Raw genomic sequence first — 20,013 nt, 5'->3', positions numbered from 1 at the left:
ATTAACATAATGAAGAGATGTGAGGAAGCAGATGAGAGAGAGGAGGGAGAAAGGAAACATGGAGAGAGGACAGAGAGCATAACAGAGGATAACACTGAGAAAGAAAAAGTAGGAATGAAACAGTAAGGGGGGGCAATGAGAGAGCCAGAAAGGCGTTCACTCATACAAAAGTGGGTATGGAGAGTTCTGGTTCCAAGAACAGCAGATGCTTCTATTCAGCGTGAAGCTGTAGGAGTTTACTTTGGGCATTCCTGTGGCTGTCTCGCTACTTTTCAGAGGTGAAGCACCCCTATCTCTTTAAGCCCGGAGTGACGCACAACTTGACAACATGGTGGACGAGAGTAGGGTGCGTTAGAGTTGTGAGGGAGCAGAACAAGGATTACAGAAAGATAGGTGGATAGACATATTATGCGAAAGAGAAATCCAGAATTCTGAGAGAAAAAAGCAGTATGCTGTTTGGATTAGAACTCGACCATATTTAAAGGATATTTAAAATGTGCTTATTAAAGAGCAACTAAACACCATGCTGACAAGCAGTGTTTGTGCTCTGACTGAAAGTTTCTGCTTCACCTGGGCGTGGTCAGAGGTGTGCTCTGTTTCAGCTGTAACCACACTAAGCAGTGATGTCACAGTGAACCGACACACCCTAAGAGAACACTTCTTCATCACTGCAGCAAGGTGAGATGTTAAACCAGTGAGGGTCAGCAAAAAAAAAAGATTTCAGGGGGTGTTAAGTTGCTCTTTTAGGAACTCTGACCAAAATATGTACTGAGCGAAACTTGTCAAAAACATAATACTACTATTTGTAACGTTAAAACAGTCAACCTCAATGGAAGTTGGTGGTTAGTTTGATAACATTACGTTATTTTATCTTGATATTTTTAGCCTGTAGGACTTTGATGCTGGACTGGAGCATTTTCGCTCATAAATCTTCTTCTGCTTTTTGAAACCGAGCCATGGGACAGGCTGGCTCTGATAGCTAGGCAGCTAATGTCAACACTGGACCTCAGAGAGTCATTAGGGATAATGTGGCGCTGCTGAGTGCCTGGGCCTCTGCTCCATAAAAACAGGTGGTCCCAGGGTCACCCCTCCCTGCTCTTCCCCTCACCTCCTTGACTTAGCATACCTTATGGCTCTCTCCTCTCCTCTCCTCTCCTTCTCCCCCTCCACCATTCCCTCAGCACACACGGGAAAGGTTATTTGGACAATTGGTGGTGATTAACTCTTGATTTGGCTCACTCTGTTCATTTGATCAGACCGTGGCATGGAAGCGAAAGCCAGTGTGACTGAGGGGCACAGCTGTGGCTCGGCCATGACTGAAATTGGGTGAGGAGAACCAGAAGGAGAATGAGGGAGAAAGCAGATGAGAAGGAGGTAGAATTGAAGAGGACGAAGAGGAGGAGCGAGGAGTTAGGGGGGTTTAGGGACCTCTAGGGTCCTTTGCTTTCTTGGCAGTTTGAGTTATGGATTCAGCCTGCTGGCAGAGAAAATGTGAACTGCTTTGTCCCTGTTATTCCAGGTGTGGGCCCTCGTAAAGGGAAAAAAACGAAATCTCTCTTGTTCTTCCTTTAAACCTCTCATCCAACAACCTGCTTCCATCCTCTCTGTGCCTCTCCTGGGTGGTGGATTGCAAACAAGAAAAAATGTGGGTGCTGCTGCTTAGTAGCTGGCTGGTGAATTGGGTTATGAAGCCTGCTTTGCCCTAAAGTGATTGGGGGCAGTGTTGGCTTGGTTGGATGTGCTGGCTGCACTGATCTTTGGGTTGGATGGGGTTGCTGTTGGGCTTAAGGTTGGCCCAGTGCCTCAACCTGGCTGGTTAGGCCAAGGAATCTTTCTCCCAATAACGGCTGTTCTATCCATCCATCCATCCATCCACTCATACAGCCAGCCAGGCAAGTGGGAAGGCCTCTCACTTTCTGGGTGTTTAGCCAACAAATCCCCACTCCACTCCTTTGGCCTCTCTTCCACACCCATACATCAGGCAGACGGCTGCGAAGAACCCAACATCCAGCCAGCTGAATAAAACAGAGATTAAGCACCCACCCGAATCCATTTAATTACTCGTTCAACAACTCTCGGCATGTAACTCCAACCACTGTGAGAACTTTGGTGTTCTTCAGTCTTTACTTTTTCTTTCAGTGACCACAGGGAAGTTGAAGGAGGTGGATGGTCACAAAGAAATCTTGGCCTTGGTAACTCAAATACTTGCATATTCAGTTGTTGTTAACTGCATGTTTGTGTGTCTGCAATATAAGGCTTGGTTACTGGTGTGTGTGTATAGCTGTCAGCATCACCATTTTTTTAACAGAATTTGTTTAGTTTTTTTTAGCATTTTAACAGTAGCGTTTTAATGGTAGATATGTATATTTTAAATCAGTAAATTACTTATTATTGATGAAACATAGAATTAACATTGACCAAAATGAGACAGTTAGCAAACAGAATGGTCTTTGTTTAAATCTAGAGTTCAAACTTCTGTATTTTAAGTGAGAACTGTGAACTTTGGGAGGCCTTGATGAGGGTTAATGAAAATGTGACAGGATTTTGGCAACAAAACATTACTGTTCACAAGGACGGGATTACAACCACAGTAGACAGCACTTATTTTTGTTGGCTTCTCTCAGGCAGTGTGCAACAGCCTCCAATCAGCAGCTATGATATGGCTCGTTGTCAAGAATTTGTCAGTTTGGCGGCAGCATATTTGCTTTTGAGATAGTGGCGAACCAGGGCGGCAAGAGCTGCTTTTCAGTGTGTGTGAAACCCAGGCCCTCGGCCCCATCAGGAAGAGCTGAAGGGCCGAGGGCCAGGAGGGGAGGCGCTGGGTGCTGGAGGAGGACTGGGCATCTGGGAGAAAACCTGAGGGGGACCCATGGTGCTGCAGACTGCAGAACAGTTGCATGACCTTTTCTAGAATGCTGCCATTCGCCTGCCACTGAAACACTGCCTGGCTAATTAAAGTTTCAGTGGCATTGGATTTTCACTGGCACAGCACACCTCGGGCAACCTTGGGGGCTCTTAGGCAGGCGATACACACAGAGGGAAGGACGGGAGATATAAGAAGAGAGAGAGAGGAGAGGGGAGTCACTGAAACAGGTGAAGAAGAGGACAGCCACTAGAGGACAGCAAGGCAGATCCAAGCAATAACAGACAGTCACTGGCTTTCCATAACACACAGGAGAAAAGCTATGTACTAAAATGCAAATCACAAGTCACAAACATGCACGCTACCGGGGTATTTTACATGAGCTCTGACATGGTTTGCCCTTCCAAATAGTTATGCTCAAAATATTCAAGATCATATGGAATTAGAAATGAAATTGAAACTGTCCAACTCTGTATAACTGGGTGAATGCAAGAGCTAAGCGAGAGATACGCAATGTCAAAATGCTGAGTGCTTTTCTAAATCTTATCGGGTTGCCTCTCAGGCTAATGGAATTTTGATGGGTCAGTATCAAGAATAAATGCATGACTTATGACACGGCTACCGGGAGCATTACCAAATATACTGGACAGCATGTTCCCATCTCCAAAGTATTATTGAATAATTGGCTGCGTTTGACCAGGACATTTCTGGAAATTTGGCCAAGAAAATGTTATGCAACCAGACAGACTCGCTCATGGCCTGTATTTCACAATCTACTGGCCTTGTCTCCATTGATCTTGACCCCCTGTTTTAACATTTTAGAAGTGAAAGGGCCTAATGGAGCCGAACAAAGCTGCTTGTGTGTGTGTGTGTGTGTGTGTGTGTGTGTGTGTGTGTGTGTGTGTGTGTGTGTGCGTGCGTGAGAAACAGAAAAGAGGCCCTGTGACTGTGTGCTACAGCTTGATGAGGTCTTGGTCTGTGATTCCTGGGGGAGGTGGTCCAATCTAAGCTTTATTAGGCCTTATTGAGCTGTGTGCAGGCAGGTGTGTGTGTTTTCTCTATCAAGAACATTGGCAGAGCTTTATGACTACCTTTGTGTGTGTGTCCCTAAAAACACTCAGTTTGTAGCAGTTTAATGGGGTGTGCAAGGCATTGTACATGGATCTTTTTTCATGCCTTCAATGTTCTTCTCAGAGGGGAACTTTTGTTATACTTTACTTTTTTATTTTGATTATGTTGGTTACCTTAACTATTTTACAACATTGTGTTGCAAATATCTACAGATGCATGAACATTTCTGAGACCTCTTGAATTATCTTTTCTTTCAAAAGAAGAAAGGTAGAGTTGTTTGATCTATTGTAGTTACACTCAGAGAGAGTAATAAACAAGTTTTTAGGCCGGTGAGCTGACTATGACTGGTGGCCAGGTGGACCAGTATTGATTGACATGTGACTTGGCTGGCCATGAGCCTACTGTAAAACGCTCTAAACGCAAATTGGCTTTTCATCTTGTCAAGTACAACATCCTAAACACAAAATGGTTCTTGTTTCTCCAGTCTGTCAGCTTTTCATTCAGTTACTTACTGAAATGTGATCCTGTCAGGGTAATCTCCCCATTCGATATATTTGGACTGCAGGACAAGCACATCAAAGTTTTCCCTCTATGTGAAACATCTTCATCATTTTAAACTTGAGATATTGTTTACATTAAATGCTTTTAGATATGGCAGTTTAAATTAGCACCACCTTATATTCAGAATGGATTTGACTTCTTATCTATAATGATTACATATAATATTAACTTGATGAAATGACAAAATAATGCGTTTCTAAAAAAGTTTACATTAACATGGTATATATGGATATATATATATATATATATATATATATATATATATATATATATATATATATATATACATACAGTATCTCACAAAAGTGAGTACACCCCTCACATTTTAGTAAATATTTCATTATATCTTTTAATGGGACAACACTGAAGAAATTACACTTTGCTACAATGTAAAGTATTAAGTGTACAGCTTGTATAACTGTGTAAATGTGCTGTCCCCTCAAAATAACTCAACACACAGCCATTAATGTCTAAACCGCTGGCAACAAAAGTGAGTACACTCACCATACCTAGAGATTGGCATGGGGTATTTTCCATAAAATCATCTCTCAATGCAAATCAAACCAGCTATTAGGCTAACCGACATAAAACCATGCCAATCTCTAGGTATGGTGAAGGGTATGTGATGATGTGGGGCTATTTTAATTCCAAAGGCCAAGGGAACTTTATCAGAATGTATAGTATCCTGGATCCATGAAATAACTGGCCTTTCAAAATAAAAATCTGCCTGCCTCTATGGGAATTTAACATAGGAGTGTACTCACTTTTGTTGCCAGCGGTTTAGATATTAATAGCTGTGTGTTGAGTTATTTTGAGGGGACAGCACATTTACACAGTTATACAAGTTGTACACTTAATACTTTACATTGTAGCAAAGTGTAATTTCTTCAGTGTTGTCCCATTAAAAGATATAATGAAATATGTACTAAAATGTGAGGGGTGTACTCACTTTTGTGAGATACTGTTTATATATATATATATAATTATACCCCAGAGTGGCATTGACTAGTGTGACAGTGGAACTCACGGTTGGCAGAGTTTGATGAGGTCCTGGTCGGTGGTCCCAGGTGGCAGGCCTCGGATATACAGGTTGGTCTTACTCAGCTGCTCCGCCCCTCCCTGGCTGCAGCTGTTGGTGCTAGGGCTGGGAGGAGCCATGGGATGAGGGGGTGGAGCATAGGGCTGCTGTGGAAAAGAGAAGTGAAAAAAGGAAAGATTTTACACAAAGAGCTAAAAAAAAATATGGTATGATAAGTCAAAGAGTTAAAAACAATGAGACAGCAGAGGAAAGTGTGAGAAGGAGTGGGAAAAAAATATAATTTCTTTTGAAGAAACAGCAGGTACTACCAGTTCAATGTCATTGCAATTATGAGAGCAGACAATTTAGGGCTGCTGCAAGGCTGAGAGGAGATGATATCAGGGTCGCTAAAAGAGATAAACATTCAACCCGACAGCAGATATTAATGAGTAAAATTTCAAGAAAACAAACATCTAACCTCAGCCTCAAATAATAAGAATACATTGCGAGGAAAACATTCTCATGTGAAGAAAAAAGCTCTACAGATGAGACATTCTGTCTGTAAACTTTTAATTCACTTTCTTCACATTTGTACAGTATATTGCAATGAATTCCATTTTAAGTTCTTTGTAAGTGTGTGGGTCTTTTTTCTAAACATGGGACTGGAGTCAAGAGTGCAAACATTTCTTCATTTTTATTTTAAGTAAATATTTCACCCAGGAGATTCTCTGAAATAAGGGGTCATAAGGCTTCCAGTAGCTTACACACAGTTTTAAATGACTGCAACCTGCTTACTATGTACTGTATATGCTCAAGACTAATTCCATTACACTGTAAAACAATTTACACCTCCAAGGGTGTGATATCTTGATGCAGTAATCCAGTCTAATCTCCAGCCTATTTAATAAAAATCTCAATATGAACGTCTTTTTTCAGTAGAATCTCTATCTTACAAAATTATATATATGTATCTAAAAGGTTTTAGATATGTGATTCCCTCCATTTCTTTTTTTCTCTCTCTCCCCTCCCCTGCTCTCCGCATGTGCCTGTTGTGCTGTTAGTATAGATTTATGGTGTAGGAGTCAGGGCCCCCTGCTCACAGCCCATTTATATCTCTATTGCAGGGACACTGCACATAGTGACAGGAAGAGAGAAGCAGGGCCCTGTGGGCATGAGCGGAAAGAGAAAGATAGAAACACTAGAAGGGAGTGAGCGAGGAGGGAAGACAGAAAGAGATGATGCACACTGCAATAAAGTGAGTGATGGATGGGAAAGGAAGAAATGGTCAGGGAAAGAGGAGGACATGGCCACCAGCTTAAGTTAACCATCTTAACCCCTTATCCTCCCCGGTGAGAACCCAAAGACCCCCATACCATGCGGTAGAAACAAACACACACACACACACACACACACACACACACACACAGAATTAAACACACACACACACACACACACACACACACCATTAGACCTCCAATCCGCCCCACACGTTAGAAGCGGCTGCCGAAGCATGGCTGATTTGATGCGCTATTTTAAGCGTGTGTGCCATGCCAGCGTGTTGCCTCCCACTCCTCAGACAAAGAGCTGGGGTCCCTGGAGCGTGAAGAGGGAGCCACGTCCATCAATGGACGGCCAATTACCACGCTGAGCTAAGTGGAACTGATGGGTAGCCACTCGCTGTGCTGGACGCACACATACTGTACACACGCCTATGTTTATGCACACACAGACACGCATGCACCATGCCACGTGATGACACAGAAAAACCTTTTTTACAAGAAAGCCAAAACAGCCATGTACAGCGCATCAGCAGAGGTGTTATAAATCCTTTGGGGCAACTTCAACTGAACTTTCAAGTAATTCGAAGACAGAACTCGAGTCAAGTATCAGACTGTAGGGCAGGTCCATTTTATTATTTATTTGTATTGTTCCGTTAAGTTGAGAGTTAAGCACCGCCCTGATGAAAATGTCAACCATCAGCCACAATGCGGTTCAAATCAAGCCAGCTTTTGCTGCATCTCTTTGTCCCGCGTTTACTGTCCTCTTTCCACTCTTGCTTTCTAATAAATAAAAGTTTAACGTGAGAGCTCAATGTGGTTGTTGTCAAATCTTTACTCATGTAAGTTAAATCCCATAGCACGTCAAGTCTAAAGTTGCCATTTTTGTGACTTAAGTCTGACTCAAGTCTGAGTGTCAGGTCTTTGATCGCCAAACACAGACCACACACACAAACTCCACTCTGCCCCCAGCAGATTGTGCCTCACACTGCTTTGGTAGCCTTGGTAGCCTTGGTTGCACAGACTAGAATGAAAAAAAAAGCAGAACTAGTCTCCAGTCACTTACTTTTTTTTATGCAGTGGCAGTAGTATAGAAGAATCTTAATCTCTTGAGTGCTCCATGGGAGTTATTTTCTCCCACTCAAAGTCACTGGAATGTGCACAGCTGCAGTTCAAGCCTCGACTTTGAGGCTTTCACCTTACGTCCCCCTCGCCTCTGTTTTATTTTCCCCTAGTCCACTGTTGCTTAAATTACACACAGAGTACTTAACATACTGTGCGACACATACAAATTCACCAGCACAAACAGGAGACACTACACAGAGTTGCTGTCAGTGCTGAAGGTTAATTGAAAGCCTCTCTCTCTTTCTCAGGCTTTCGTTCTATGTTGTAGCCCTTCAGTAATACACACAGCCCTCCTCCTCTTCTTTCTCCTCTTCCTCCTCCTCCTTGTCCCTGGGCTCTAGGCTTGGCTTGCATCCTGGGCTTTGGAATTCATGTGTCCCGCCCTATTGATTTGCTTTCATTTTTTAAGGTCAGAAGCTGAAATCTTACACAATGAGGCATGGAGGGTCAAAACCAGCCCATTACTTACAGTGTTGCGACGAGAAGACAGAGAGCGAGGTTATCCAAGGGGAAAGAAAAAAGGCCGGAAGAGTCCCCCAGGATAAAGAAAGGAATGGGTGCCGAAGATCTCCGAGAAATGACAACTGTTGGGTGTATAGTGGGACGGGGTGAGTGGGTTTAATGTCAGACTTATGGATTAAATGGTGTTTTTTTTTCCTTTTTTCTTATTCATGGCAAAATGTATGAAGGAAGTTTCTACTCTTGTACACTTGAGTTTGATAAGCAAAAAAGGAGAAGAACAGCCAAAAGAGCAGGCTCTCAAATGCTTGTGTGTCTCCATGTGTAATGTATGTGTGTACATGTGTTGGGGGCAGTTTGTGAATTTGTACAAGCCTGGGAGTGAAATTAGCAAGCACACATTGGCTGTTGCTTCAACCCACAAGCACTCACACTCATTCCCACCAAAACTGTTTCCCTCTTTTTTTTGTTTTAAATCAAATTCTCTCTTGGCTTCCCCCCGGTTGCCCCACTGGAGGTTAATAACCGAGCTTGTTTGTCTTTCCGGACGGTTCTGTGACTGCCGTTTACCCTCAGCCTGTCAGCCTGTAAGAATCGGCTTCTCAAATACATAATAAATACAGGCCGTATGTGTCAGAATGATGAGGATTGAATACAGCTCTTGACAAAGGGTATTTCAGCAAGAGATGGGAGAGAATGGAAGATTGAGGTAAAGGGAGGGAGAAAAAAAGCAAGATAGAGAGAGAGTTAAAGACAGGAATAGAAGAGAGTGTGGAAGAATAGCTGGTTATGACACTTCAAGAACCTCCAGGTGGTAAATGAGAAAAACTTCCATTCTCCCTCCTCCCTACCCAGCTGTGACATGCTGCTACAGAGGCTTGCTGGGGATTTCAATTTGCCGCACTGTATTTTAGACGGGCAGAATGGTTTACACAGGCCCAATTTACTGAGCCAGCCGCGCAGGGGGGTTCACAGCCTCCGTGACATGCCAGCGAATGTTTATGAGTGAATTAAGTGAGAATGATAAATCTAATGTACGTTACATAGGCTGAGGGCACACAGCGCTGTACTGTATATTCACACACCCACATTTCTTTATACAGATCATAGCTAGCCCTCTCGGTCTCTGAGAGTAATATGTAGACCTGAACCTACTATGTATATTGCTATTTACATCTAGGCTACTGTTTATTCACCGTTACATTGGTACACTGTATGAAGTCCTTATGCATTGTGTGTGTGTGTACATGTGCTACTGCAACCATATTTATACTGCATACTGCATTACATTGAAATGTAATCCTGTCAGTTCCTACAATTTATGCAACAAAAACAGAACATAATACATAAATATGTAAGTGTATTTTGGGGCAGGGTGGGGGGGCTAGTGGCCTGAGGGTAGAAGCTCCTCCCGAGCCTCTTAGTGCTGGCCTGGTGTACCTTCTACCCGACCTCAACAGGGAGAAAAGGCTGGATGGTTCTAGATCTTGAATGATTCTCCTAGCCCTTTTCTTCCAGCACCTGGTGTAAATATTCTTTAGGCAGAGTAGGGCACTGCCTATTGTATGTTCAGCCCAAAAAAACACTCTCTGCAGGGCCTTGTGATCCTGTTTCCGTACCAGGCAGTGGTGTTTACAAACAGGACGCTTTCGGTGATGCAGGAGTAGAAATTGCTCAGTATGTAAGGGGATACTCGGAATTTCCTCAGACATCTGAGGTGAAACAGTCTCTGCCTTGACTTTCTCACCACTGAGTCAGTATGCAGTGCCCAGTTCAGACCCTCGGTGATGTGGACAGTGGAAACCAAGGTACTTAAAGCTGTCTACCCTCTATACTAAGGACCCGTTAATATTAAGGGGAGCGTAGTTCCTTCCCTGCTTCTTGCCAAAGTTCACTATCATCTCCTTAGTCTGGCTTACATTCAGGAGTTGGTTTTTGTCCTGACACCAGCGGGTAAGGTAAGGTTCTCGACTTTTTTCAGGTAGGCCTTTTCATTGTTGTCTGTGATCAGGCCCACCACAGCTGTGTCGCCAGAAAACTTGATGATACCCTCATAACTTTAGACGTAGAAGAGGTTCTTCAACCCTTGAAGAAACACGTACCTTTTCAGTTTATCTTTAAAAAAATGACAGGATGAAACTAAGAGCAAGATATTTAAGTAAGGACTGTAAAAAAAATGTAGTTCAATACATGTTTATGATATGGCATCTCTGCAGATAGCACCTGGGAAGTTGGTTTTCCCTTTTAGTTGACTATATCTTTAGATAAGGTATCTGGAAACATATATGCGGGTACACAGTGTTTGCCAAATAGAGAGGAGGGCAGCTGTAGCACTAATTGGAATGAAAGCAGGGCTGTGGCTTCCCTGCCTTTCTCCCTGCCTCCCTGCCTCCCTGCACTCTGCAGGGCAGGGCTGCGACTGGAGGAGAGGTGGCTGTGCACCACCGTGGTAATTGGCCCTGATTTATAGGAGGCCAGAGCAGCCAGCGAGAGCTAGCTCAACACTGGCAAGAGGCCAGACAAGGCCACACTGTCAATATCAGTAAACCAACCCAACCCAGCCCAAACCCTCAGCCAAGACAGCACTACTCGAGCTCAGCTGTCAATATGCAGGAGGGTGCACATGACATGTGTGCCAGTGCATGCTCGTGTGTGCATGCTTATTTTCTCTTCTGTGTGTTCCTGTGTTCAATGAGTCACTCAAGACAGGAACACACACAAGAAAACCTGCCACAAAAAATGACAAGCAATCTCCTTAAATTGAAGAAAAAAGCCTCTCAGCTCATCCTCCATTAATTCATGCTGGCAAAGTCTCTGCAAAGACTCTTAAAGACAAGCATGGTCCCAGAGGCATCCCTTCCAAACTGCCAGATCTAACAGCTAGCTCTGTAGTTGGCCCGTTCACATCCGCCTCTAAGCATGGGAGGAACACAAATCCCACATCCATCCTGGATAGCTGCTTCGAAACCTTTAGCCTTAAACATGTATGCCGCTAGCAGAGGGAGGGACACTGAAATGAAAGAGAGCTGTTGCCTGTACTCGTTTTGCCTCCTGTTTTCATGCCTCGCTCTTTCTCTCTTTTTCTATGCCTGTCGAGGTAAACCCATAGCCAGACGAGTGAATAGCAAAACATCCCCAACTCACGTGGGAATGGAACGCTAATGACAGGCAAATGTATCCTGATAGGGAAGACTGGGAGCTCTTTTTACACGGGGCATGGAGAGAGTACAGGAGAGAAGGGGGATGAGAGAAAGGGTAGAGAGATGCAGTTACAGGTATGAAGAATGCTTTAGAGAACAGCCAAAACCAAGAGGAGGAAGGAGGAAAAAAAGAAGGAAAATTAGGATAAAAGTGCAAATGAGAAAAGGACAGATTAAAGTGCAGGAGTCATTTTGACTGTCTGATTCTCTCTGGCCTTCCTCTAGGCTTCCTCCAACAACAATAAAATACACAAAAGCCCTGGGATCTGGGACAGTGGTAAGCCAACACTGCTGTGGACAATGACGCAGGGGGCTAATTTTAAACATGCTGATTGGTCCATCTCCAGTATCTCTCAAAGCAGAGGATGGGGCTCTTTCTCTCTTCCTGTTTCTCTCTTGTCTTTGTTTTTGCTTACTGCCTTATCCTCCAACTTGCTTTCTTTTTTCTTATTCATCCTCTTTTTTCCCCCTCTCAGTTTCACTTTGGGGCAAATAAGAGCGGGATGTTGTCCTCCGTGTCAGGACCCATGTGTCTGGATACAGAGCCCCAGAGTTAAAATAGAGGCCATATCTTTCCCAGGGGGGAGAGAGAAGATGCATACATATTATCTGACAGAGAGGACAAGAGCTATGGATGTAAACAGGGCGTGCTTTATGAAGCGCTACTGTTTAAAAACACCGTTCTGTTTCAGCTGTAAGGGGTGACATACTGGGTGAATAGCATTGGGTATGAAATGCGTCATTTAACTATAAGAATCAAGAATCAATTGGAAATGGTACATTTATGTTAGAAAGTGATATAATGTGATATTACCTATTATAAATCTGGCATCGAAATACAGCACACAGAGGGAATTGGAATTATAGTGCTTTTTTAGCAGTTTCATTTATTTACACTTCTTTGTAAGAATTTAATTGGTACTTTTCATCCAGAGAAGTACTGTGGGATCAATAATTAGGAACGAATCACCACAGTTTAGAAGACTAAAAATAAATGTGTAAAGAACAATGCAAGCGTATGACCTAGAAAAGAGCTTTTTTTCAGTAAGGCTTTTATCAGGAGAGAAGCATTGTAAGGAGAAGGTGTGGGTAAATTGGGAAGGTATCCTATAATGCCTCTATGCTTTATGATCTTATTATGAATTGACAATGACAGCTCTTAAACAAGCTGTAGGACTGGTGAACGGTTTACTACCCATTTAGTTATCGTGACCATGTGGATCCTCCAAATAGGATGTCAGAATGTGTGTTGTATCAGAAGATTAATTCCTAAAAGTTAAATTGGAGAAACTGACTCCTACAACACTTGAAGGTTGGGTTCCCCCTTATTGTTTATTAAACCACCTTAAATATCCCAAACATCACCTCTACTGTTACTCCTCTGGCACACACTGTTGGTTGAAATTGTATAAGGTATCTGTTTTTTAAGTTACAAACATAACCTAAAACATATACAATGAAGCAAAGATTACAACAGCGCACAACAAATTAGATTAATTAGATAGTATTGATCATGATGAGATTGATCCACACAAAATGCAGTTTCTTCATTAATGTTAGCATAAAACCCCAATGTTTCCACTATCAGTTACATTCAGTCAAGGCAATCAGAGCAATGCCTGGCCTTATGTTACCTTATCTGAAAAAAACTTCAATAAATGTACCAGCAGGGATACAGATTTTAAATGTGATGGAATGGTAGTCTGTATCAGTTATTGGTATCAGGAGAAAAAGTTGCAACAATGCATACCTAAAAGATATGCATGATGTAGAGAAACATAGGAGGTTAATGTTTGCATTTCACAGACTAGACTGTTGTTTCCTTGAGTTAAATCATCGGATGACATTTGATGAATATAAACATAACATAAATGTTGAGCGGATGTATTTAAAATATAAAATTAATATATTGGATGTCTGTATTGTCTGATGTATTTTTTCAAATCTTTCTTTCTCTTTGATTAAAATTGCATTACAGTGCCATGCAATAAATACTTCAAGATCTTTGATTTTGAATTGTGAGTCAAGAAATGCACATTTGATAGGGACTCTTACAGTTATGAATTTGAGCAGTAACAAACTGCCTCTGGTCTTCTGTATGGTCCTCCATCACCTCAGATTCTTGTTTAGTTTCTGGAAAGTGAGTGGGACCTGGGACAAACACATTTCCCGCTAGAAGATACAACGCACATCACATTTACAGAACAGGTTGGTCGGCAGGCCCAAACAAAAATCGACACAAGCACACGCAAGCTTCTATGTTTATACCACTCCTCTGCCAACCATAAACTTGGTTCTCTACGGACATTAAAGGTCAACCGGTGTTTAGGTGACATAACCGGGGCTGAAGTGTGTTTGTGGAGAGCGATTACGACGGTTTGGCTGCGAGTGAGGTGACTGCCACAGAGGGATCCGTAAAGAAAAAGCACAGAGCGAGCCGTGGTCAGCGCCAAAGTGAAACTCAATGGACATAAATATTTGGGCTGATTTGTCATCATTATGGCCAGCTGGGTCTGTTTGCAAGCTAGCCGGTGTGGGAGTGGAGACTGCAGGATGGATGAAGCAAGAAAGTGGGTGGACAGAGACACTCTTTTAAAGCCCAAGCAGCAACCGAGAGAGGATGATAGAGATTGTGGAAAAAGAGAGAAAGAGAATGTTCTAAACTTTGGTCTCTAACTGAAACTGAGATTGCACCCACAGTCTCAAAACCCATCCACTGATGCATATCGGTTATAGATTGGTCCCCAGTTCACTAATTTAACCAAACCCTCAATTTTGAGCTGTACCATGTGGAAGCACCGACAGTATTGTTGTCATTACTTAGAATTCCTAATGGGGGCGACAGAAACTATGCACTGTAGCTCTAACAGTAAAAACTGGTTGAACCAGCAAATGTTCTCTCAGCAAACATGATAGCCCTCCGTCACCAGAGCTCTGGACCCAGAGGACCCCCCCCCCCCCCATCTCTCCATCTCTAATTGGGAGTCAGGAGTCGGTTATGTTTTTCACAGGAAGTGTAAGCACAAACAGAGGACTGTGGAAGATGTAGGGAGAGCGAGGCCTAGCTCTATTTCAGCGTGACCTGTCTCTCACTCAGACAAATGTCTACCAATCCAGTCACGCACATGAGCTGGCATGCTGCCCTGAAATGTTGTCATAGGCTGCATAAAGGAGAGAGAAAGCGGGAGAGAGACTGAATAACAAACACACAACTGTGAGTGTCTGCCTCAGAAATACATCTTAAGTCTAGTCTCAGATATACCATATGCTACATTTTACTTCTAGGTCCACTGGCCTTTGTCTGGCAGTCAAGAAGGCCAACTTGTTGGCTGACTGCCTTTTCTAAATGACTGACTAGATGGCTGACCAGCTGACCAGTTGATGAGTTATTGCTGAAGTGTGGAGAATGCCAAGGGAAGACAGAGAGACAGAGAGAGAGAGAGAGAGAGAGAGAGAGAGAGAGACGAGGGACAGATTGATAGAGAGGAAGCTTGAGCGGTCCCCAAATGCCATTTGTTACACTGTTCTCCAGACAAACAAATTTACGTCTCCTCTTCCAGAAGGTCACCTGTGCTCAAATTCATAAATAAGGTTGTAATTGGTGTAGGAGCGGCAAAAAAGCTCAAAGGTCCCCAACAGCCTAGTGCATGAGTTACTGCCTGACACTGACTTCAGTGTGCGTTTGACTGTGTGCCCACAGCCATACGTTAAAAGTAATACGCAATGTTTGCATAAATGAGTAATGATCGTATTGCTTTTACAAATAGCAGACTCACAGAGTATTTTTACATGACTGCAAGCAGGTGTGTGTCTATACATGCTATGCTTGGTGTATGCAAAGAAAAGGTGGAACACTGAGTTTATTAGAGATGCAGTGTTTCGATCACTGACCTTCATCAGGCATCAAGTTCACAATCTTCAGTATAAAGAATCTCACAATTCTTTAGACTTAAGCCACAGACTGCAACAACAAGTTAAATAGGAAGCCAGATCGCAAACACCCGAGACAATTACCACATTGACAATTGATATAAACATTCTTTAAATGAGACAATGTATGTCAAAATCCATAGAATACAAATAAAAGTAAACATAAGAAAATAAATAGTTGTTTTTTTTAAAGATTAGATGGGCAACAGAAAATAAGCAACAGTTCAAACAAGGAAAAGGCAGATCAGACACTAACCAGTCCTCATATCTAAACTTAAAATAACTTCATAACCTTGAAGAAAAACAAATCATACAGACAAATGTGAATTTTTGCGAGGATAAGGGCAGCAGAATAAATGACTATTCAGGAAATATAAAGAAAATAGTCAATATTAGACTATTTGTTTTTGAGTATTTTATTGATGTTGACATATATTGTTTGCCTCATTTTTGTTTTTTGTTTTTTTATCAATGATTATTGTCTCAGGTGTTTGAGATTTGGGTCTCCTTTTGATTGGTTGGTGCAGCAAGTGGCTTTAATATCAAGCTATTGTTTCATATTGAGAATTTCATGCCTAACAAAGTTCCATGACACATGTCTCTAATACATTTAACCCTTGTGTTGACTTCGGGTCACATTGACCCGTTTTAAATTTTTGTTTTATATCAGAAAATATGGTACGTAGAAATAAGCGCTGAAAATGTGTAGAAGAAAAATTTAAAAATGTAAAAGGTTGGAAAAAGCAAAAACAAATTGCGAAAAAAAGGCATGAAAAAAAGGCGTCAAAAACGTCGGAAAAAAAAGTGTTTTTTTCAAGGTTAAAGGGAAGACAACACAATGGTTAAAATTAGTGCTGTGTGTGAAGATTCAATCTATTCACATGATTTAATTGTACTATGTACCTGTCAACACTTTGTGTATTATCATCATTATTCTGCACCTTGTTATGGGAACATACTGTATGTTAATGTCTTCTATGCCTGTGGAAAAATGCAATTATACACTGTCTATAAATGTGGGATACACAAGGAAACATACACACAAGTGGATTAACACACACAAACGGTACAAAAACAAACAGGTAATCTTCCACAAACTGGCATAAACACACAGAATGTAGAAGCATTTTACCGCATGGTATCATATGTGAACGCAACCGTAGAAAGACAAAAATACAATCCATACAAATGCTGATATGTATAGAAATATGCACAGGAGAGAAAACACATCCTCTTCTTTTTGAATATTCATTTATCTTTCACATGCAAAGTAGTTGCACTGGGTCTGGAATGTCACTTTTGGCCCCAAAGGAATATACTCACTGAAGCGTCCCTGACAATTGCCAGACTAAATACTGGCACTAAACACCAGCCGCTGTTGTGGCAGGAAGGCTTGAGACACAGCTATAACAAATCAGCTAGGGAATGGAAAATGGTCGGTTTGTCGTACTTTATAGGGTTATTTTATGACGTACATCTGAAAAACATATCCAGGGATTTCGCACAGGGATCCTAACCAACCGGGCTGTGTTCCTTTCTTACCAAAGCCAGAAAAATCAGGTGTACTAGCAGTAGCAGGTGGAAGGTGGTGGTGACGCTGAAAAATGGACAGGCCGCATTTCTAATACAGAATAATTCAGTGTTGATTTCGTCGTTATTCTTTTTGATTATTGCTTAAATGTTTGAGTCTACCGACATAATTTGAATGAGGCGCAGAGTAACTCAGGTATCCAGTTCTTTGTCTCTATGACAACTGAAAAAAAAACATTGTGTGGAAAAACAAAATGGCTTTGAAATTATCCAGCAATTCTATAAATTGCCAGGCAAGCTGTAAATGAGATTTTGATGGATGTGAATTTCTGGATGTGTTTGAGAAAAGGTCATGCAGCAGCAGGCAATCAAACCAACAAGAACTTAGAAGAATTATTTTTGGGCCATTTTAGGCATTTATTTTGACAGGACAGCTGAAGACATGAAAGGGAAGAGAGAGGGGGAATGACATGCAGCAAAGGGCCACAGGTCCGAGTCGAACATGGGCCCGCTGCGCCGAGGAGTAATCCTTTATATATGGGTGCCCACTCTAACAACTGAGCTATCCGGGCACCCCAAATGTTACACTTTACACTTAAAATATAAAGCTACATCAACACCTGAAATCACATACAACATCACGACTCATACTGTAAACTGTTCTACGTTGCCACTGCTATTTTCACTTTATTTGAGGGCAACTGCCTCATGATACACTTTTTTGACTTTGACATCCTGACTGCACCATAGTTTTCATCTGTGTTAGGCTAGAATATCTGTGACGCCCACCTTTGTGGCACGTCCTTTAGAGGCTCCAACCTCTGATATGGCACATACACAGCTCACTTCTGACTTATGCATTCCTACCTGGAGGCATTTTATGGTTGAGTCACTTTGTTGTGGCCCTGAATGAGACCTAATTTGTCACAACATTATTTGCAGCAGGTTTATACTTTTATACTTGTACTTCAGGCACCAACTCATAATCTTTACTAAACAAAGTGCACTTTGTCAAAGCAGTAAATCATAATCTAAAATATTTTCATTCAGTTCACCATCACAGCACAAGCATTGTGTTTTGACAAGAGATAAAAGATTCCTCACAGCCTAAGTAGCTTGTTTTGCCCAAACATTGAACTGTCTTTGCTTCTAAACTAGCAAACTGTGGTCCATCTTGCCCGCCCCTGTTTTCCTCTCTCTAACCCTCCATAACTGAATCTATCCTCCTGCTAGTGCTCCATCCATCCTCTCTTCACCCTCTCCAATCCCTTCAGTCAGCTCTCATCTATCCCTAAATCCATCCCAATCCTCATCTGGCTGCTAGTCCTCCATTTCTCCTTCCTACCCCCTCCCCCTCCCTCTGTTCTTTATCTTCCGAGTTTCTCTCTTCCTTCTCTCCACCCCTTTTCTCCTCTCTGTCTAACAGCCATTGGGGAGTTTTAACATAGTGTTGAGCAGAGTTTAGTAGGCCAAAGAAGATGCCGTACCAGATTCTGTACAGTGTGTTAAGCAACTATCTCCCTTGAAAGAATATTAGCATTACTCAACACAAAAACCCCTGTATCCGCCTGCCTCCTCAGGCCTAAGCTCACATACTGCAGGGCTGTCGTCAGCAGCAGACGGACGGAGCTATGCAGGGGATTGTTTTACTTTGGGTCAATGTGAGAACAATGCCGCATTGTAACATCTTTTGGAATCACTGCTCACTATTCTGCCTCTGTGCACCTGGATGTGTCATACCAAGAAAGATTTGTCAGGAAAAGTAAGGTTTTCACATCAAAGACAAAGCTCAAATGTAAGCCCCCCACACACTTTTTTTTTTTTTTTTCTTTCCGATTTTCCCATGCATCATTCTATTTCAGTTTCTATTTTCAAAATAGGTGCTTTCAATATTTCTGTTGGTTTGGCATATTGGCATGACGGCTGAGTTAGGGACCCTTCAGAAGTGCCTCTCCGAGTGATTTAAAGAAAGAGAGTCAGCCTCTTCTGGGCAGACCATCCCGAGCTGTCAATCCTGTGACTTACTGGAAACCAAAGGGGAATGATCTGTGCTTCCCAGCTCTCACAAGCAGAGTTCAATCAGTGTGGGTGTGGGGCTTTATCCAAAAGTGTCACAATCGCGTGATAAATAAAGTGAGCCAGCTAGAGCGAGAGGTGTATGACACAGGTTGGTAGAGAGGGAGAGAGAGAGAGAGAGAGAGAGAGAGAGAGAGAGGGAAAGCTGAGAGAAGTAGAAAAAAAGTAACAGAGAGAGAAAGATGGATAGGGATGCAGATGTCTGCCAAAGGAGAAGAGGTGCAGTGTCTGAGTTGTCCGGACCTTAGTAGTATGATTTATTCATGAGATAAGTCACCATGGCTGTGGAACAGGTAAGTGTAATGGTGTAATGTTTCCCCCTAGCCTGACTGCTTGCCTCAGTGACTCTGGCCTGCTGTGCTCTCGTCGGGCTGCTTAAAAGGCTTAACGCTTGCAACATTTGGACACGGTAAGGGATCACAGCCAGTATAGATAAACACAGGTCATCTGGGTTCAAGCAGGTTAGAACAAACTCAACAGCGATGCTATCAGTCCTTTTTGTCTTCAAAGGTAACTGAAGTTATTCTTTCTTTCCACTTAATAGCAGGCTGAAAAAAGTCAAGGTTTACTGTTCATTCATACATTTTACTCACTCATATCCATCATGTCCATTGAAGCCAGAAAGAAACCAGTGTTTCTCTCAACAGGGTGTTGTTCACCACTCAGTCTTTCCTTATATACTGTATCTATTTGTAAACTTCTCAGAGGTCTAATTTAGCATCGCAGTGCAGGCTGTATGACCATCCATTTTTAAAAAAAGATGTGCAATTGTCCCAAATCAGCAATCCTGCTGCAAGCTACTTTATGAATCAAAGATGGAGATTATGGTTCTTCCCTCTGACAATTGCTCCAGGGCCTTTATAAGGATCCCTTACTAAGATGCTTTCACTCATAACAACTTTC

At 42.3% G+C, this 20,013-nt stretch overlaps 1 protein-coding gene across 9 annotated transcripts in view; it reads right to left on the bottom strand.

Moving 5' to 3' along the window:
• rbms3 (RNA binding motif, single stranded interacting protein) overlaps positions 1-20,013 on the bottom strand; it is a 306,928-nt gene that overhangs the window by 157,743 nt on the left and 129,172 nt on the right. For all 9 annotated transcript variants that reach the window (XM_035991632.1, XM_035991635.1, XM_035991640.1 and 6 more), the window contains one exon: positions 5,523-5,680. In XM_035991632.1, coding sequence (XP_035847525.1) covers positions 5,523-5,680 — 158 coding nt within the window. The remainder of the gene's footprint in view (positions 1-5,522; positions 5,681-20,013) is intronic.

This window comes from Sander lucioperca, chromosome 14 (genome assembly GCF_008315115.2).
Source record: "Sander lucioperca isolate FBNREF2018 chromosome 14, SLUC_FBN_1.2, whole genome shotgun sequence".
NCBI classification, from domain to species: Eukaryota; Metazoa; Chordata; class Actinopteri; order Perciformes; family Percidae; genus Sander; species Sander lucioperca.
The sequence above is the reverse complement of the archived record's forward strand: the minus strand, read 5'-3'. Positions and strand labels throughout refer to the sequence as shown.